We start from the raw sequence: 22,482 nt of genomic DNA, 5'->3' as shown, positions 1-22,482 counted from the left end.
CGCGATATTAAAGATGGCGTCGCCGCAACAACATGTCGCTGGCGTGGACGACATCGGGATCCAAAAAGATGGCGTCGGCGAAATCTCGCGAGATTACGCCGACGCCATTTTGGATCCCGATGTCGCCCATGCCAGCGACATGTTGTTGCGGCGACGCCATCTTTAATATCGCGGGACTTCACGATATCCAAGATGGCGTCCCGCAAGAACATGTCGCTGGCGTGGGCGACATCGGGATCCAAAATGGCGTCGGCGTAATCTCGCGAGATTTCGCCGACGCCATCTTTTTGGATCCCGATGTCGTCCATGCCAGCGACATGTTGTTGCGGCGACGCCATCTTGAATATCGCGGGATTTCACGAAATCCAAGATGGCGTCCCGCAAGAACATGTCGGCGGCCTGGAGAACGTCTGGATCCTGGATCGTGGCGGCGGAGGAAGATGTCGGGGCAGCGACGATGACGGTGTGAGTATGAGAAACGGAGTGAGAGAAAGGAACGTATGTGGAGTGAAAGAGTGAGTGGACATGAGTGGAGGTGAAAGGTGAGAGGAGTGTGTGTTGAGGCGGTGTGGTGTGTTGAGGGTTAACATGGCAAGAGGTGTTAACGACGTCGGCGAAATCTCGCGAGATTTCGCCGACGCCATCTTGCATTCGTGAAATTGCGTCATTTACCTCACGCCGACTTGCTGTGCGGACGCTTGGCATTGCCTGTACCACCATAACTACTGCTGCCTTGGTCCTATGCCTGTTTACTGCCGGTGTCTAATTACTGGACCAATTTGCCTGTACCGCCATAACTACTGCTACCTTGCTCCTCTGCCGGTGTCTAATTACAGGACCAATTTGCCTCTACCGCCATAACTACTGCTGCCTTGCTTCTCTGCCGGTGTCTAATTACAGGACCAATTTGCCTCTACCGCCATAACTACTGCTGCATTGCTCCTCTGCCGGTGTCTAATTACAGGGCCAATTTGCCTATACCGCCATAACTACTGCCTTTGTCCTCTGCCGGTGTCTAATTACAGGACCAATTTGCCTCTATCGCCATAACTACTGCTGTTTGGTCATCTGCCTGTTTACTGCCGGTGTCTAATTACAAGGCCAATTTGCCTCTACCGCCATAACTACTGCTGCCTTGCTCCTCTGCCGGTGTCTAATTACAGGGCTAATTTGCCTATACCGCCATAACTACTGCTGCCTTGCTCCTCTGCCGGTGTCTAATTACAGGGCCAATTTGCCTATACCGCCATAACTACTGCTGCCTTGCTCCTCTGCCGGTGTCTAATTACAGGGCTAATTTGCCTCTACCGCCATAACTACTGCTGCCTTGCTCCTCTGCCGGTGTCTAATTACAGGGCCAATTTGCCTCTACCGCCATAACTACTGCTGCCTTGCTCCTCTGCCGGTGTCAAATTACAGGGCCAATTTGCCTATACCGCCATAACTACTGCTGCCTTGCTCCTCTGCTGGTGTCTAATTACAGGGCCAATTTGCCTCTACCGCCATAACTACTGCTGTTTGGTCATCTGCCTGTTTACTGCCGGTGTCTAATTACAAGGCCAATTTGCCTCTACCGCCATAACTACTGCTGCCTTGCTCCTCTGCCGGTGTCTAATTACAGGGCCAATTTGCCTATACCGCCATAACTACTGCCTTTGTCCTCTGCCGGTGTCTAATTACAGGACCAATTTGCCTCTATCGCCATAACTACTGCTGTTTGGTCATCTGCCTGTTTACTGCCGGTGTCTAATTACAAGGCCAATTTGCCTCTACCGCCATAACTACTGCTGCCTTGCTCCTCTGTCGGTGTCTAATTACAGGGCTAATTTGCCTATACCGCCATAACTACTGCTGCCTTGCTCCTCTGCCGGTGTCTAATTACAGGGCCAATTTGCCTATACCGCCATAACTACTGCTGCCTTGCTCCTCTGCCGGTGTCTAATTACAGGGCTAATTTGCCTCTACCGCCATAACTACTGCTGCCTTGCTCCTCTGCCGGTGTCTAATTACAGGGCCAATTTGCCTCTACCGCCATAACTACTGCTGCCTTGCTCCTCTGCCGGTGTCAAATTACAGGGCCAATTTGCCTATACCGCCATAACTACTGCTGCCTTGCTCCTCTGCCGGTGTCTAATTACAGGGCCAATTTGGCTATACCGCCATAGCTACTGCTGCCTTGCTCCTCTGCCGGTGTCTAATTACAGGGCCAATTTGCCTATACCGCCATAACTACTGCTGCCTTGCTCCTCTGCCGGTGTCTAATTACAGGGCCAATTTGCCTCTACCGCCATAACTACTGCTGCCTTGCTCCTCTGCCGGTGTCTAATTACAGGGCTAATTTGCCTCTACCGCCATAACTACTGCTGCATTGCTCCTCTGCCGGTGTCTAATTACAGGGCCAATTTGCCTCTACCGCCATAACTACTGCTGCCTTGCTCCTCTGCCGGTGTCTAATTACAGGGCCAATTTGCCTCTACCGCCATAACTACTGCTGCCTTGCTCCTCTGCCGGTGTCTAATTACAGGGCCAATTTGCCTCTACCGCCATAACTACTGCTGCCTTGCTCCTCTGCCGGTGTCTAATTACAGGGCCAATTTGCCTCTACCGCCATAACTACCGCTGCCTTGCTCCTCTGCCGGTGTCTAATTACAGGGCCAATTTGCCTCTACCGCCATAACTACTGCTGCCTTGCTCCTCTGCCGGTGTCTAATTACAGGATCAATTTGCCTCTACCGCCATAACTACTGCTGCATTGCTCCTCTGCCGGTGTCTAATTACAGGGCCAATTTGCCAATACCGCCATAACTACTGCTGCCTTGCTCCTCTGCCGGTGTCTAATTACAGGGCCAATTTGCCTCTACCGCCATAACTACTGCTGCCTTGCTCCTCTGCCGGTGTCTAACTACAGGGCCAATTTGCCACTACCACTTCATAACTACTGCTGGGCAATTACAGGGTCAATTAGTATCTGTTTACTCTACAATACTCCAGGACGCCTTCTTCACTGCCAGATAACTGCCAAATAGACTCCTTTACCTGTGCCAACATGAGTCATAACAAAAAGTATGCCAATGCCAGTGAAAGGAAAGCAGCTTTAGCACTACGACAAAAACAACGCCGTGCTAATGAGACTCCTGAGGAAAAACACCATCGCCTTGAGAAGATTAAGGCTTATAAACGCCGTCGCCTCACACACGAACTCTAAATCCATAAGATTGGCTGAAGAAGCCTCTACACGCCGTCACCGCCGACAACAGACGGCCTCTTGCTCATCATTATTATTAGACTCACAACAGGATGCTTCCACATCAGCATGTGGAACAATTTACTGCTACACTTCATCCCATATGCCGTTCACTGACATAACTAATCAGCAATCTGTTTCTGCCCTATCAATACCACCATTCAATACCGATGCACAGTATGCCAATGCCAGTGAAAGGAAAGCAGCTTTAGCACTACGACAAAAACAACGCCGTGCTAATGAGACTCCTGAGGAAAAACAGCATCGACTTGACAAGATTAAGGCTTATAAACGCCGTCGTCTCACACACGAATCCCCTAACTCTAAATCTATTACATTGGCTGAAGAAGCCTCTACACGCCATCACCGCCAACAACAGACGGCTTCTTCCTCATCATTATTAGTAGACTCACAACAGGATGCTGTGGAACAAGTTACTACCACACTTCATCCCATATGCCGTTCACTGACATAACTAATCAGCAATCTGTTTCTGCCCTATCAATACCACCATTAGTCAATACCAACGCACAGTTTCTTCACATACAAGCTGCAGTTAGCCCGCAGAAAGTGCAACCAAGACAAATATACGTTGGTCTCAAAACTAGGCGCACCCCATCGGTTGGACATGCACTTCTACTACAACCTCACATTTTCACTAATGATGAAAATAGTATTACCGAACACAGCTGTGGTGACATGACCCATGTATGTGAGCATTGCGAAGCTTTGCATTTTGTAGCAGAGATACCTTCTGATAAGAACTTTACGCTCTGCTGTCAGAAGGGTAAAGTCCATGTACACATACTACAATATCCTGATGTCTTTACACGTTTGCTGAAAGGGCAAAGTGAATTTAGCAAAAATTTCATGGATAATATTCGAAGTATTAACAGTTCCTTTGCTTTTGCCTCCATGGGTGCAAATATTTCACCACCTCCTGGATATGGCCCATACTGTTTCCGCATACATGGCCAGATCTATCATAGAACTGAAACACTACATCCCTCAGATGACCAGCAACGCGCATTTGCCCAACTTTACATTCTCGATACCACTACCGCAAACTAACAACGCTTACGATGTAAAGAAAATCAAAAATGTCATCCTACATTGATGAACATTATTGCCCTTCAAATCCAAACTATTAATCCTTTTGTGGAAGCTTATCAAATGTTACGTGATGTGGAAGAACAAGAAAAAATTAAACCTCTACAAAACGGAACTGTCATGCCAAACATCACTATGGCTATTAAACAAGATCGTACTCAAGACCCTCGACGCTACAATAATCCCACTGTCAGTGAAGTAGCAGTCGTGTTTCAAAATGACAATGGTGAGCCACTAATGTCCACTCGCAGGATTTCAGAATACTCAAGATGGCATGGCCGCAAGAACATGTCGCCGGCGTAGACAATGTCGGGATCCAGGATGGCGCCGGCGGAAGAAGATGTCGGGGATTGTGGAGCAGCGATGATGACGGTGTGAGTATGAGAGACGGAGTGAGAGAAAGGGTCGTATGTGGAGTGAAAGAGTGAATGGACGTGAGTGGAGATGGTGAAAGGTGAGAGGAGTGTGTGTTAAGGAGGTGTGTGTGTATTGAGGGTTAACATGGCAAGAGGTGTGTCACTATCCTCTCGATGCGATAGCATCGGGCCTTAATCTAGTATATAGTATATTCACATATGTATTACTCACATATCAAAAATGATGAAAATAACTTTTTCTGCAAGCAATAAAATTATACAAAAAATGTGATATTGAAAAAAGTCAAATAATTAATACCTCAATATTCAATTATTTACTGCAATATAAAGCGCAATGTGCAAAAAAAAACCTATGTTAATGTTGAAACCAATAACTGCTGCAATATAAGGTGCAGTGTGCATGTGCAAAAGAACTACCATAATCATTAGGCTCTCATTGCCATACAAAAAGAGTCATAGTGACTTTTGCATAAAGTGCAGTGCTAGAAAGGAATCCAGGGAAATAATTCATATACCTTTAAGGGTCACCACGTCCCTTTAGCGTGCACCCAGACGCACGTTTCGGATTATTACCTTCATCAGGGAATCATTACCCTTATACCTTATATTGCAGCAGTTATTGGTTTCAACATTAACATAGGTTTTTTTGCACATTGCACTTTATATTGCAGTAAATAATTGAATATTGAGGTATTATTTGATTTTTTTCAATATCACTTTTTTTGTATAATTTTATTGCTTGCACAAAAAGTCATTTTCATCATTTTTGATATGTGAGGAATACATATGTGAATATACTATAATTGGGTTCGTATTATTACTTTACAATTGTGGTAAAATTGTCCCCATACGTGCACATTGTTTTTAAATTGGTTTTAATTTTTGCTACCAATATAATAAAAATGATTGATTAACTATATCCTGTTTGGTCTTTCCTGGCCAATGGGTCCTTCGGTGGATTGGGATTTAGTGTCTCAAAAAAAGACAATGCAAAATCGGAGCAGTTTCCCGTGTGGTGTGACACGAGTTTCAGAAAATGTAACCACAGCAGTTTCTCTCTCAAGATCAGTGATGGAGAACAGATATTAAAGGGGTATTCTGACAAATTGAAAGCGATCTACTTCCCGTATTACGTAATCCAGTGATCTCAAGAAGGAGGATCTGCAGTGATCCGTCTGAATTGAGTGCCAGTGAGTATTGCTCAGCCTTCGCTCCATACCTGGAAATTTACCAAGATATGTACTCTGCTTTCTCTTGCTGTCCTACAGATAAGTGGAGTGGAGGTTGAGTAAGTGCATCTCTGCTCCATTCATACAGGGATGGTCGCCCCCCCCCAGACACTCAGTAAGACATTCCCTATTGCAAGAATAGAGAATGCAAACAAAACATTCAGTCTCAAAATGGCGTCGGCTGTGCTGCACAGTAGCATCTATCAGCGATCCGAGAGATGATACTGCGCAGGCGCGGCCGGCACTGTTTTGACAGAATTTTTTTTCTGAGTTTATTTATACTAGCAAATAAAATAATTAAATGCACATTATACATGCGATCATGCTGCAGTGCAGGAGCCTGCCTGCTAAAAGTGATTTTATTATAAAATATTCAGTATTTAAAATTGGCAGAGCACCACATGAAGACCCCCCCCCCAGAAAACGAGCACATCAGTAACTCAAAACTGATAATAAAGATTAAACAGAAACCACAAGACGGATTTCATCAACCAAGGTATCATTGTGATCAGTATAACGGCACCGACCTGACACTGTCTGTAGGTTACTGAGCACAATCCTGCCGACAGGTTCTCTTTAATTCCTTTACCCCGAAGGTGGCTTGCAAGTTAATGACCAGACCAATTTTTACAATTCTGACCCCCGTCCCTTTATGTGGTCATAACTCTGAAACGCTTCCATGGATCCCATTGATTCTGAGACTGTTTTCTCGTGACATATTGTACTTCATGATAGAGGTAACATTTCTTCGATATGACTTGCGTTTAGTTGCGAAAAAAATGAAAATTTGGCAAAAATTTTGTAATTTTCAAACTTGGAATTTCCATACCCTTAAGTCACAGAGATATGTCACACAAAATAGTTAAACAACATTTCCCACATGTCTACTTTACATCAGCACTATTTTTGTTGGGAAGTTATAAGGTTTTGTTAGGAAGTTATAAGAGTTAAAAGTTGACCAGCGATTTTTCGTTTTTCCAAAAAAAACAGAAAACCATTTTTTAGGGACCACCTCACATTTCAAGTCACTTTGAGGGGGTCTATATAATAGAGGATACCCAGAAGTGACAGCATTATAAAAACTGCACCTCTCAAGTTGCTCAAAACCACATTCAAGAACTTTATTAACCCTTAAGTTGCTTCTCAGGAATTTTTAGAAGGTGGAAAAAAATGAACATTTAACTTTTCACAAAAAATTTACTTCAGATCCAATTTTTTTATTTGGACAAGGGCAATAGAAAAAAATGGGCCCCAAAATTTGTTGTGCAATTTCTCCTGAGCATGCAGATACCCCATATGTGGTAAAAAAAAAACACTGTTTGGGTGCAAGGCAGAGCTTGGAAGGGAAGGAGCGTCATTTGACTTTTTGAATGTTAAATTTCCTGGAATCATTAGGGGACGTCATGTCCCATTTGAAGAGCCCCTGATGTGCATAAACAGTGAAAACCCTCCACAAGTGACCCCATTTTAGAAACTAGACCCCTCAAGGAATGTATTTAGTTGTGTGGTGAGCACCTTGAACCCTCAGGTGCTTCACAGAAGTTTATAACATTGAGCCGTGAAAATAATAAAATCACATTTTCCCCACAAAAAAGTTATTTGAGCCCAAATTTTGCATTTTCATAAGGGTAACAGGAGAAACTGCACCATACAATTTGTAAAGCAATTTCTCCTGCTTACACCGATACCCCATAAGTAGGGGAATACTACTTTTGAGGCACAGTGCAAAGCTCTGAAGGGAAGAGGCGCCATATTGGAGTTCCGATTTTGCTGGAATGGTTTGAGGGTGCCATGTCACATTGAAAGAGCCCCTGAGGTGCCAGAACAACAGAAACCTCCTATATGTGAACTCATTTTACAAAGTACACTCCCCAATGAATTCATCCAGTGGTGCAGTGATCATATTGACACCACATGTGCCTCACAGAATTTTATACTATTGAGCGAAGAAGAAAGAATAAATTACATTTTTAACACAAAAATGTTGTTTTAGCTCCAAGTATTACTTTTTTCTAAGGGCTAATAGGATTTTTTTTTTTTTTTTAAAACAAACTGAGGTCCATTTTGAGTGTGCCGAGCCTTACTGCGAGGCAGAATGAAAAAAAACAACAGCAGGTGAAGAATTGGTTATATTTTTTACGCTGCTCCACGTGTTTTATGTTTGGCTGCTGTCACACACTAAAAGACGCTTTTTATTACAAAAACTAGTGCCTTGCATCGCCATATTTTGAGAACTATAATTTTCCCATATTTTGGCCCTCAGAGTCATGTGAGGGATTGTTTTTTGCGGGATGAGTTGACATTTTTATTGGTACCATTCAGACTTGACATTTTTTGATTGCTTTCTATTCCGATTTTTGGGAAGCAGAATTAACAAAAATCAGCAATTCAGGAATTTATTTTTTTTGGGGGTGGGGTGTGGTGGTTGAAGGGTCAGTTTATGTCATGTGCCAAAATTGATAAGGCAGTTTTATTCTTCGGGTCAATACTATTACAGCCCAACACCGTGCAGCCCTCCAAAAAAATGCCACCCCACACCATTACTGACCCACTGCCGAACCGGTCATGCTGAAGGATGTTGCAGGCAGCAGATCGCTCTCCACGTGTGAACATGTGCTCAGTGTGAACCTGCTTTCCATCTGTAAAGAGCACAGGGCAGCAGTGGCGAATTTGCCAATCCTGGTGTTCTGTGGCAAATGCCACGCATCTTGCACGGTGTTGGGCTGTGAGCACAACCCCCATCTGTGGAAGTCGGGCCCTCAGACCATCCTCATGGAGTCGGTTTCTAACCGTTTATGCAGACACATGCACATTTGTGGCCTGCTGGAGGTCACTTTGCAGGGCTCTGGCAGTGCTCCTCCTGTTCCTCCTTGCACAAAGGCTGAGGTAGTGGTCCTGCTGCTGGGTTGTTGCCCTCCTACGGCCCCCTCCATGTCTCCTGGTGTACTGGCCTGTCTCCTGGTAGCGCCTCCAGCCTCTGGACACTACGCTTAAAGATGCAGCAAACCTTCTTGCCACATTTCGCATTGATGTGCCATCCTGGATGAGCTGCACTACCTGAGCCACTTGTGTGGGTTGTAGAGTCCGTCTCATGCTATCACGAGTGTGAAAGCACAACCAACATTCAAAAGTTACCAAGACATCAGTCAGAAAGCATTGGTACTGAGATGTGGTCTGTGGTCCCCCCCTGCAGAACCACTCCTTTATTGAGGGTGTCTTGGTAATTGCCAATAATTTCCATCTGTTGTCTATACCATTTGCATAACAGCATGTGAAATCGATTGTCAATCAGTGTTGCTTCCTAAGTGGACAGTTTGATTTCACAGATGTTTGATTTACTTGGAGTTATATTATGTTGTTTAAGTGTTCCCTTTATTTTTTTGAGCAGTGTATAATGGATCTCTAAGCACTCCAGAATCTTCAAATGGTAAGGTTGACCTCTAGGAGGATTTTGATACCACCCCATCAATCCTATGGACCTTATCTCCCATATCTCTGAGTCTTTTTCCTCAAATGGATATCTCTTTTTTGAAGATGAGGGCAAGGCACCGATTTTCTCCACTCTTTGTCAATGAGTGCCTGGATCTTATTAACCGGAAAGGTGAACTACTTTCTCTGCTTCAACCCTCCGACAATCAAGTTTTCTAGTGATTTAGCCATCTTCTCTTCTTTTAAGCCCATTGTTGACCTAAAGGCTTTAACTAGCCTGTCTGAATCCTTTACGGCAGGGTTCCCCAACTCCAGTCCTCAAGGCCCACCAACAGATCATGTTTTCAGGATTTCCTTAGTATTGCTTTGGTCATAAATGCTTCACCTGTGCAATATAAAGGAAATCCTGAAAACATGATCTAATGGTGGGTCTTGAGGACTGGAGTTGGGTAACCCTGCTTTACGGGATACCATAGTCTGCCCCCACATACCTGGGTAAAATGAGAAATCGCTGGTCAATTTTAACCATTATAACGTCCTAGCCAAAAAAAAATATGTTTCCAATATTGTGCTGATGTAAACTAGACATGTGAGAAATGTTATTTATTAACTATTTTGTCTGACACCACTCTCTGATTTAAGTGTACAAAAATTAAAATTTGAAAATTGCTAAATTTTCAAAATTTTGCCAAATTTCCATTTTTTTCATAAATTTTACCACTAACATGAAGTACAATATGTCATGAAAAAACATTCTCAGAATCAATGGGATCCGTTGAAGCGTTCCAGAGCTATAACCTCAAAGTGTCAGTGGTCAGAATTGCAAAATTTGGCTTGGTCATTAAGGTCAAAATTGGCTCTGTCCCTAAGGGGTTAAACAAAAAACACGGCGCCTATTTAAAGGGCGATAGTCACTAATATCACTCACCACCCGCTGTCACTTTAAGGGTACCGGATTCATAGTCCTGTCTGTTATACATAAAGCATTCTGTTTGGACACTGAGGAGTCCTGAGACCCTCTGCTCCTCTGGCTGGGATGGCTGCCTCTCTTGCCACTTGAACAGCTGCCCCCTTTACTGTGTCCATGATGATGCTGGTTGCTGCTGCTGTATCCGATCGTCAAGAGTACCCAGGGAGGAGAGCTTAAGCTGGAGCAAGCACTTTTCCTTGTGGTCTCAGATCCTTCTTTTAGGTGTGCCATCATGGGTGAAGGGAAAATTCTTCTGTAGCCAATACCACCAGTATGTTTTGCAACAATAAGGTTGTGAAGGCCTTGAATAAGCTCACAAGATGTTTCTTGTGAGGCACCTTGGTAATGACACAGTTGAACTTGCTGATAATTTACACTGAATGGCAGGATTGCTTTCTAATTACTGATAAGATTTCATCTGGTGTCATGACCTTCTATAGATTTTTTGCACCTCTCTTTCTTCATGTCTTCAATACTTCTTCCCTATGTAATTTATCAATGTTACACAATTTCTGAACATCAACGGCTTGATTTATCTGCCAGTGTGGACTGGATGGGTTGTCACAGACATCAGGTGAAGATTTTGTGTCAATAGCACCTTTAGAAATATATTTACTTAGAAAATTGGTGAGGTGTTCAATGCTTACTTCACCCGATCTGTACATATGAATAGCTAGAATATATCTGTTAGTATACTGGGTGTAGTAGCTGTTACTAAAGAATCACAAGTTTCCATGCTGCAGACTCAGCAGAGCGCAGATGTTGAGCCCACTACACAGTGGTCTGTGTACATTGTATAGTGACAGCATCATTGCTGGGGGTGTGGTTGGACTAGAGGCACATGCCAAGTTGTCCTGTAGTGATAATCTCCTGTTGACAAAACATGGATTGTACAGAAAAAGAAAAAAAAAAAAAAAAAAAAAGAGTCTAGTATGTGACACATTGCTAGAAACTGGGTATCTTTTACTACAACATAGTGCACTCAGATTACATAGCAAAAAACTGCTGACAGATTCCGTTTAAATAATGATCACACGTTAGTAAATCAGAAGTCAGAGCAACAAGCCCAGAGTAATGTTATATTTTACTTAGAGGTATTGACTTTTTTTATTCAGTTAGGCAATTTTGATAAAAGAAAGTGCAGTCATATTGGTTGTTTTACTAGAATTCGTTCCTCAGAAATGTATTATGGCAAGAAATCACAGCTACTGAGAAGCTCATTCAAAACTGACAACACTAGTGGTCTTGCTTAATTTTAATTACCGTCCTTTATTTTTCTGCTCTAAAGGGAATCCGTCACCTATTTTTTTGGCATTCGATGTAACCTGAAAGATAAGAAAAACAAGTTATATTATACTCACCCAGGGGGGGGGCCATCCGGTCCAGGTCGGATGGGTGTCGCAGTCCAGTCCGGCACCTCCCATCTTCTAGCGATGACGTCCTCTTCTTTGATTCCCGTCGCGGCTGCGGCGCACTGCTCTGCCCTGTTGACGGCACAGCAGAGTACTGCAGTGCGCATGTGTCGGGACAGGTCAGAGAGGTCCGGCGCCTGCGCACTGAAGTACTCTGCTCTGCCCTCAACAGAAGCAAAGAAGAGGACATCATCGCTAGAAGATGGGAGGCGCCGGACCGGACCGCGACACCCATCGGACCTGAACCGGACCGCCCCCACCGGTAAGTAGAATATAACTCGTTTTTCTTATCTTTCAGGTTACATCGGGGGCTTATCTACAGCATTACAGAAAGCTGTAGATTAGCTCCTGATGGTGGTGGCCGCATCTTATATGCCAAAAAATAGGTGACAGATTCCCTTTAACGTGAACATCAATTATTCTAAGGAGGAGGCTATAGGGCAAATGTTGGGAAATGTCCCATTCACGGTTTGGATGACCAAATTGAGCAATTCTATGAGTAATATAATGAAAACACAGTAAGGGAATTGTACAATGACATTTCGGAAGTGGCTCATGAGGTGGTGTGGCATATTGTTATTGGAGTCTACATGTGTTCCTGTAATTACGACAACACGTTCTTTCTTCAGCACAAAGCACGGAAATCAGATGAAAACACAGATAAAGTATTATTTGTAGGTGAAATCCTCTTATTCAGTGAAACTGCATGACTCAGATGCTGTTACCTTACCCACAGAAGCGCAGGTCCTGAACAGAGGGGTTAAAATACGTCTGAGTATTTTCCTGAGGCATGGAAAGAACTAAAAATGGTTTCATAGATGTGTTATGATCATTATTTTAAAAACATCTCTGGAAACCTGCAAGATTATATGTAAAAACAGAATATTGCAAAAGTGGGGCAGATTTATCAGGGCAGGCATTTTATTCGCAAAAAATTGATGAACTGCAGCAACTTTATTAAATGCGTTGTCCATTAAAAAAACAGCACATTCTCACCTTTACACACAATGTTTAATTGTGTATTTTGGACTAAAAATGTTAAAATATAAGAAAAAAATACCATTAGATCACTGTTGCTATTAGCTGCGTATATAAAAAAAAACAGAAAGATCAGACACATGACACTGTCTTAAAGGTAACCTGTTAGTATCATTTTTTACTATTTAATGAGAGCATCATGATGTAGGGGCAGAGATCTCAATTCCAGCGATGTGTCACTTGCTGTAGTTTAAAAAAAAAATCACTTATCAGAAGGAGATTATCACTAGAAAAATAAACTACCGTATATACTCAAGCATAAGCAAAATTTTTCAGCACATATTTTGCACTGAACACGCTCCCTCGGCTTATTCACAAGTCAATTGTCCCAGAGGGCTGGCAGGGGAGGGGGAACGGCAGAGCAGCAGGTAACAGAAGTAGGAACCTGAGGCTGCGGCTGTAACTGTGCCCACTGCTAAAGAGAAATGAATATTCATTTCTCTTATAGCGAGCACAGTGACACCTGCAGCCGCCGGCTTCCAGAAGACGTCCAACTCACCCTCCTGTGCGCCCTCGCAGCATCTCGTTGGCCCCGGCGTCGACAGCTCTTCCTGTGCCAGGCGATCACGTGGCCCTGCTCATTAAGGTAATGTTTATGCACGCCTCTCCCATAGGCGTTGAGGGAATACTCATTACCTTAATGAGCGGGGCCATGTGATCGTTTGGCACAGGAAGAGCTGCTGGTGCCTGAAAGAAATGCATCGAGGGCGCGCAGGAAGGTGAGCAGGATGTTTGTTTTTTTAAATATGAAACATGCATTCAACGACAGGGACCGGGGAGTCATGCATATAACGACAGGTACCAGGGAGCCATGCATATAACGACAGGTACCGGGGAGCCATGCATATAACGACAGGTACGGGGAGCCATGCATATAATGACAGGGACCAGGAAGCCACGCATATAACGACAGGGACCGGGGAGCTATGCATATAATTACAGGGACCAGGAAGCCACGCATATAACGACAAGGAACGGGGAGCCACGCATACCAGGACAGGGATGAGGGGACAATGCATACCCGGCTTATACTCGAGTCAATAAGCTTACCCAGTTTTTCGTGGCAAAATTAGGTGCCTCGGCTTATACTTGAGTATATACAGTAGTTGCCTTGTGCCACGTAGTCCTCCTGCTCTGTGTAAACTAACACCCACCACCGATTGTCTCCTGCCTCCTTTTGTGACAATTACAGCTGCAAGTTTTTTTTGGAGAAGTCTCTATGAGCTTTCCACTAGGGAAGAGCAAATAGCTTCAGATAAGTGCTTATCCGAAAAGCTATAGGGCTTACCGAATAGCTGCCTGGCAACCCGGATAGCTGGAGCGCTCCCGATAATCAGCTGTCCGGCACCACAGCTGCATGTGTAGCGGCTGTGTGACAGTCACAACACACTAATGGAGATCCTGTGTGTTGTGACTGTCACACAGCCGTGACACATGCAGCTACGGCGCCGAAAAGCTGATTATTGGGAGCGCTCCAGCTATCCAAGTTCCCGATGCAGCTATTAGGGAAGCGCTATAGCTATTTGAATAAGCACTTATCCAAAGCTATTCTTTCAATCCTACTTTCCACATCTTGCCACTGGGATTTTTGCCCATTCCTCAACGCAAAACTGTTCCAGCTCCTTCATGTTAGATGGTTTCCTCTAGTGAACTGAAATCCTCAAAAGCTTCAGATGCACAGTACATATAATAGATTGCTCTTTGCACATAGGCTACTATTACTTTCAGCAATGCAAGTCTTTCTCAAACAGGACAATGTGCTGCCAGGACCAAAATACTTTATGGAAATAAACACCGCGACACTATCCCTTGTTAAAATAAAAAGTTCCCACGTATGTCCGCCATAGTCCACTGGTTGCGATGTAGTCCAGAGCACAGAGTGACTAGGAACGTCTGAAGAGCAGCTACATTACTGATTTCACGGCTCTTCTGAAGCGCCAGGTCATGACTTCCGCTGAGGGGCGGTGACGTAAGAAACGTAGCTGCTCTTCAGACGTTCCTAGTCACGCTGTGCTCTGGACTACGCAGCATTCAGTAGACTATGGTGGACCTACGTGGGAACTTTTCTTTTTGTAATAAATTGGTTAATGAGGGATAGTGTTAGGGGTTGTTTATTTTAATAAAGTATTTTTGGGTGTGCATTTTTCTTATTTGTTACAGTGCTAGTAATTGTGGTTTTCATAATGTTCAGAAAAATATTCAGCGAAGTTGGGAACCTTTTTTTTCACCATACCATGTCTATTTTGGATTTTTTACCAGCATGCTTATGTACCTTAAGATATTATTTGCTTTTAGACATTTATCCCTCTGTATTTAATATAATTCTCTAATAAACCTTTCAATGCTTTATTATGACATACATCTCCTGTTCATTGAATAATTTTATGGACATTATAAAATTTGCTATATAGTTTGAAGCGTTTCAGTTGAACTAATATAAAATACTAGTAATGGGGGTGTCTGATAGACAGCTCTCCCTTACTATCACCAGGGCTTGATGTCAGCTGTGTGTTGGACACTACACAGCTGACATCAACCCCAAGTCCCATAACCTCAATTACCAAAGGCAATTTAATGTGATGTGCCACGTCTGGGGCAGCTGTGGGCTGGTATTTTTAGGCTGGGAAGGGCCCACTAACCAGGGACCTTCCCAGACTGATAAGATCAGCTCACAGATATCTGCTTTACCTTCACTGGTTACAAAAAAATAACGTGGTAATGTGTAGTAGAATCAATATAAGTCCTAAATGGTACTAAGTATAAGAAGAGGCTCAAATAATCTGAAATTCAAAAAGTTTGAAAAAGCAGACGCGAAGCGCGCGTTGGGGTACCGCTACTACGTAAGGTAATGTAACACTTTTTCTTTTACATATCTTCCTTATACCTTAGCTTTCAAATATCTAATATGTACTCTGGTCATTTCTGTCACATGGATTAAATTTTCTCTACCTGGAGTTGTATATTTTTTTCTTGGACACTTAGGCAACTATTTGAGCCTCTTCTTATACTTGGCCCCTTAGTACCATTTAGGACTTATATTGATTCTACTACACATGGGTGATTTCTTCTATTGTCCTGAGATTTGATTGCTGCCAAGAGTTTTTTCACTCCTTTTTCATATACTGTTATGGGATTTTTTTGATAGCTTTTTGCTCACCTTAATGATGTGGCTTTTTTTTGCACATTGTTATCACTATTTTGTACATGTTTTATAGTGCTATCCTTTTATATGTATTCAATAAAATATTGCAATTTTATTATTTGGCACATAGCTTCCTTTGTTATTAGGATTTGTTTTTGTACTTTGCTAAAACAGTCCATAACAATAAAATCTTCAGCAGAAACAGTTGGTGGCGCTGCCACAGAAGTGTAACATCACAATTCCTTGCCATTTTCTCTAACAGAGCAACAGGCCCTCCTCTTCAACAGCGGTTTGCGCTGCTATGGCTTATAAATACAGATCGTAACATCAGCAACAGCATTTGGGAACAACCTTGGACATGGAATAGAATTGTCCGTAGATTAGAGACGGCACATACCTGGAGTCCTTTTTAATTGAAGTAAGCATTTCTTCTAGCGCTCCAACAAACTGAAGGAAAGAAGCAGTGAGATAAGATAAAATACATTATTATATTTGGTTGGTCTCATTTCTACGATTCTCTGTTGACAACACAATGAACTTCATATTAAGACCCATGCAGATAAAAGTAGCATTGATACACAAAGTCAGATCACACAACTGGTATGGGGCACATATAAACATGTGGATCTGGTTCTAAAATTCTCAAGTTTCTTAATTTAAAGCTGCGGCGGGCTGGGAAGCCCAAGCTGCGGCGGGCTGGGAAGCCCAAGCTGCGGCGGGCTGGGAAGCCCAAGCTGCGGCGGGCTGGGAAGCCCAAGCTGCGGCGGGCTGGGAAGCCCAAGCTGCGGCGGGCTGGGAAGCCCAAGCTGCGGCGGGCTGGGAAGCCCAAGCTGCGGCGGGCTGGGAAGCCCAACCCCTTTTGTTCAGTCCTCAACCATCTGGTCACTGATGTGCTTTAGCGTGCCATGTAGCTGCTCACATGTACTTTCATTGTCAGGAAAAAGAGTCTGTAAGGAGTGTTACATATTGACGTTGAACACTGATCATAATTGGGGCCCCATATTTTGGCAGAATAGGGGAGTCCTAATTCCTGTATAACACAAAAGAGTATATAAGGATAAGAAGAGGCCATGCATGAGTGCTACTATAGTCATTGATGTTTCTGGGATGGTCTCACACAAACTACAATGGAGAACTGAATGCATGGTCTCTTTCTTTCTAGGCTGCTTATGGGGAAGAAGCTGACCTCTATTCTCTTGATACGAGACAGCATCCAGCACCTATTAGTTAGATATTAGTGGCATATACAGTACTTTCTTGTCATAAGATACAACCCCCCAAATAACCAAGTTTTATTGCAGTATAGGGGTAGGCTCAACTTGACAATGACAATAAAAATGCTTTAAAGCCCCACTCCTGCTTTTATTTATTGCAGTGCTGGAGTGGCGTCACTAATCTAAGTTCTCTGCCCTCAGTATTATACTTGCCAGACGCAGTCTTCACCTGTTATCGGCGACCTGCTTGATCACGACAGTGCTTACTGGGCGACCCGGAAGTCACTACCCAATGTAATGAGAACCAGAACAAGGTTCTCATAGACTTACACTGAGAGCTTGTGACCGTTACCTCAGCCTTCTGGTCGGTCAGATATTGCTGTAAGGCTGTGTGCACACGTTGCGTTTTTGTAGCATTTTCGCGGCGTTTTTCTGCTGTGAAAATGCTAAGAAAACGCATCCCCATGCAATCATATGGGATTCCGCATAGTTGTGCTAATGCTGCGGATTTTTCCGCTGCGGAATCGCATAGCAGAAATATACGCAGCATGTTCATTCTTTGTGCGGAATCGCAGCGATTCCGCCGTCATAGGATTGCATTGAAACGCTCACTTTACGCATGTGGCTATGCCCACCATGCGTAAAGTGAGCGCTTCATGTGCGGATGGTACCCAGGGTCTGGAGGAAACTGTCCTCCAGACCCTGGGTACCATAATCCTGTAAAAAATAGAAATAAAACCAAAAAAAAAATCAGGATATACTCACCCTCTGATGGCCCCCGGAGTCCTTCCCGCCTCTCACCACGCTGCCAGCATCTTCTGGTCCCAGTGATGCTTTGCGCGAATCACCTGAGATGACGTCGTGCTCTCACGAGCGTGACGTCACAAAGATCATTCACGCAAAGCATCACTGGGACCGGAAGATGCCAGGAGCGCAGCTAAGGAGATCGGGGGCCGTTGGAAGGTGAGAATAACCATTTTTTAAAATTATTCTTAACACCCTATTTTTTACTACTGATGCCGCATAGGCGGCCTCAATAGTAAAAAGTTGGTCACACTCGTCAAACACTATGCTTGACAAGTGTGACCAACCTGTCAATCACATTCCAAGCGATGCTTCATATCGCTTGGAAAGCGCAAGCATTCTGCAAGCTAAATACGCTTGCAAACAGCTTGTGTTTAGCGGTTAAACGCATGGGAATTCCGCATGCGGTTTTACCCGCGGCGGGAGTTACGGAAATTTCCGCAGTATTTCCGAACGTGTGCACATAGCCTTACAAGTTGGTGGTGCGGGACTGGAGTGACACTGGGAATATCTAAAGATGGTGCCTGGTGAGTATAAGACTATGTGCAGGGAACTTCTATTACTAGCAGCACTACAGTGCTAAAATAAAAAAAGTGGAGTGGTGCTTTAAAGTTTCCACTGTGTTCAAGAGTAACTAAATAAATGAATATGCACTGAGCCCCTCCTAGTGGTGGCTGCAGTAATGACAGGCAGGAGATTTAGAGCTGAAGTGGCTAACTTGAGAGATGTACAGTGCCTACAAGTAGTATTCAACCCCCTGCAGATTTAGCAGGTTTACACATTTGGAATTAACTTGGCATTGTAACATTTGGACTGTAGATCAGCCTGGAAGTGTGAAATGCACTGCAGCAAAAAAGAATGTTATTTCTTTGTTTAATTTTTTTTTTAAATTGTGAAAAGTTTATTCAGAGGGTCATTTATTATTCAACCCCTCAAACCACCAGAATTCTGTTTGGTTCCCCTAAAGTATTAAGAAGTATTTCAGGCACAAAGAACAATGAGCTTCACATGTTTGGATTAGTTATCTCTATTTCCAGCCTTTTCTGACTATTTAAGACCCTCCCCAAACTTGTGAACAGCACTCATACATGGTCAACATGGGAAAGACAAAGGAGCATTCCAAGGCCATCAGAGACAAGATCGTGGAGGGTCACAAGGCTGGCAAGGGGTACAAAACCCTTTCCAAGCAGTTGGGCCTACCTGTCTCCACTGTTGGGAGCATCATCCGGAAGTGGAAGGCTTATGGAACTACTGTTAGCCTTCCACGGCCTGGACAGCCTTTGAAAGTTTCCTCCCGTGCCGAGGCCAGGCTTGTCCGAAGAGTCAAGGCTAACCCAAGGACAACAAGGAAGGAGCTCCGGGAAGATCTCATGGCAGTGGGGACATTGGTTACCATAAGTAACGTACTCCACCGCAATGGTCTCCGTTCCAGACGAGCCCGTAATGTAGCTTTACTTTCAAAGCGTCATGTCAAGGCTCGTCTACAGTTTGCTCATGATCACTTGGAGGACTCTGAGACAGACTGGTTCAAGGTTCTCTGGTCTGATGAGACCAAGATCGAGATCTTTGGTGCCAACCACACACGTGACGTTTGGAGACTGGATGGCACTGCATACGACCCCAAGAATACCATCCCTACAGTCAAGCATGGTGGTGGCAGCATCATGCTGTGGGGCTGTTTCTCAGCCAAGGGGCCTAGCCATCTGGTCCGCATCCATGGGAAGATGGATAGCACGGCCTACCTGGAGATTTTGGCCAAGAACCTCCGCTCCTCCATCAAGGATCTTAAGATGGGTCGTCATTTCATCTTCCAATAAGACAACGACCCAAAGCACACAGCCAAGAAAACCAAGGCCTGGTTCAAGAGGCAAAAAATCAAGGTGTTGGAGTGGCCTAGTCAGTCTCCTGACCTTAACCCAATTGAAAACTTGTGGAAGGAGCTCAAGATTAAAGTCCACATGAGACACCCAAAGAACCTAGATAACTTGGAGAAGATCTGCATGGAGGAGTGGGCCAAGATAACTCCAGAGACCTGTGCCGGCCTGATCAGGTCTTATGAAAGACAAAGAAAATTGCAAACAAGGGTTATTCCACAAAATATTAAACCTAGGGGTTGAATAATAATTGACCCACACTTTTATGTTTAAAATTTTTTAAAATTTAACTGAGCAACATAACTTTTTGGCTTGTAAGATTTATGCATCTGTTAATAAATCCTGCTCTTGTGTGAAGTTTGAAGGCTCTAACTTATTTGCATCTTATCAAACCTGCTAAATCTGCAGGGGGTTGAATACTACTTGTAGGCACTGTATGTCTGTATGCTTGCTTTCCAGACTTCAGAGTCCTAGGGAGTATGAATTGAGGGTTTTTTTCCCACCATTTCACTCCTTTAGCAACTTTCCACCATTTCACTCCTTTAGCACTTTCTGTTTTTCAATAGATTGTATGGTAAATTGAATGGTGTTACTCAAAACTGCAGCTAATCCCACAACAAAACAAGCCCTCATATGACTATGTTAATGAAAAAAAAATATGGCTCTCTGCAGAAGCAAATCGAAGGCACAAAATAAGAAAGTTCCCAGGTCAAAAAGGGTTTAACCCCTTACCGACATCTGCTAATAAAATATATATTATATATATATATATATATATATATATATATATATATATATATATATATATATATATATATATATATATATATATTGCCAGTCGGAAGTGGGTGTATGGAGCAGTAAGTTTGCCCCATACCAGGCAGGTAATGGCTGTGTGCTGCAGCCAGGACCTGACCCTTAGGCTACGTTCACGCGTTGCTTTTTTTAATGCAATTTTTCAACTGCGTTTTACAGTACCAGCAAATTGTATAAGATTTCAGAAATCTCATGCACACAGCTTGTTTTTTTTTTTGTCCTTGTATTTTGGGCAAAACCTTGGTTTTTGCAGAATGCAGCACCTTTCAGCGTTTTTCAGCCATTGAAAGCAATGGGTGAGTGCAAAAAATGCTGAAAAAATGCAGGGATCATTTGTTGCGCCAAAACCTGATGCAGTACAATCAGATTTTTTTTTTTTGCACTAAACTATCAGCATGCACAAGAGACAAATGTACCCTAACAAAAACGCACCAAGTAACCCCCAACAAAAACTAAACACCTGCCTTCAGAAAAAAAGCATCAAAATCGCAATGTGTGCACACAGCCTTAGTGCGGCATATTTTTGCTGTGTCAAAAACGCAGCGTCTTACAGTTCCAGCAAAGTGGATGGGATCTACAGAGATCTCATGTCCTCTGTGCTTTTCTTTTACTCTGTGTAATCTGACCTGCGGTGCGTGATCCTAATCCGTAGCATGTCAATTTCTCTTGTGGGTACGCCCAGTTATCTGTGCGGAATTTCTCCATAGACTTATTAGATGAGGAAATCCGCAGGTAAAAAAAACAACAAAAAACACATGCGTTTTTATTGCAACAGAAACGCATATTTTCCGCAACCAAGTACAGTGGGGGAAAAAGTTATTTGATCCCTTGCTGTTTTTGTAAGTTTGCCCTCTGACAAAGACATGAACAGTCTATAATTTTAAGGGTAGGTTAATTTTAACATTGATTGATAGAATATTAAAAATAAAATCCAGAAAATCACATTGTATAAATGATATAAATTATTTGCATTTTGCAGTGAGAAATAAGTATTTGATCCCTTTGGCAAACAAGACTTAATACTTGGGGGCAAAACCCTCGTTGACAAGCACAGCAGTCAGACGTTTTTTGTAGTTGATGATGAGGTTTGCGCACATGTTAGGAGGAATTTTGGTCCAATCCTCTTTGCAGATCCTCTCTAAGATTTTGAGGCTGTCGCTTGGCAACTCGGAGCTTCAACTCCCTCCATAAGTTTTCTATGGGATTAAGGTCTGGAGACTGACTAGGCCACTCCATGATCTTCATGTGCTTCTTTTTGAGCCACTCCTTTGACGCCATGGCTGTATGTTTTGGGTCATTGTCTTGCTGGAAGATCCAGCCACGACCCATTTTTAATATACTGACGGAGGGAAGGAGGTTGTCACTCCGGATTTTACGGTACATGGCTCCATCCATTCTACCATTGATGCGGTGAAGTAGTCCTGTGCCCTTAGCAGAGAAACACCCTCAAAACATGTTTCCACCTCCATGATTGACAGTGGGAATGGTGTTCTTTGGGTCATAGGCAGTATTTCTCTTCCTCTGAACACAGCGAGTTGAGTTAATGTTAGAGAGCTCAATTTTTCCTCTCATCTGACCACAGCACCTTCTCCCAAACACTCACAGAATCATCCAGGTGTTCATTGGCAAACTTCAGAAGGGCCTGCACATGTGCCTTCTTGAGCAGGGAGACCTTATGGGCAGTGCAGGATTTTAAACCTTTACGGCGTAATGTGTTACCAATGGTTTTCTTGGTGACTGTGGTCCCAGCTGCCTTGAGATCATTAACCAATTCCCCCCAGTGTACAGTCATGGCCAAAAGTTTTGAGAATGACACAAATATT

At 43.5% G+C, this 22,482-nt stretch overlaps 1 protein-coding gene across 1 annotated transcript in view; it reads right to left on the bottom strand.

The window, feature by feature from the left end:
* Window positions 1-22,482, bottom strand: part of USE1 (unconventional SNARE in the ER 1) — a 93,030-nt gene that overhangs the window by 64,193 nt on the left and 6,355 nt on the right. The window contains exon 2 of the mRNA XM_073547813.1: window positions 16,349-16,398. Within this exon, the coding sequence (XP_073403914.1) occupies window positions 16,349-16,398 (50 nt within the window). The remainder of the gene's footprint in view (window positions 1-16,348; window positions 16,399-22,482) is intronic.

Source organism: Dendrobates tinctorius, unplaced genomic scaffold (assembly GCF_039654945.1).
Source record: "Dendrobates tinctorius isolate UK_male_01 unplaced genomic scaffold, ASM3965494v1 ptg000011l, whole genome shotgun sequence".
Lineage (NCBI taxonomy): Eukaryota > Metazoa > Chordata > Amphibia > Anura > Dendrobatidae > Dendrobates > Dendrobates tinctorius.
This window is presented reverse-complemented; position numbering and strand designations above follow the sequence as displayed.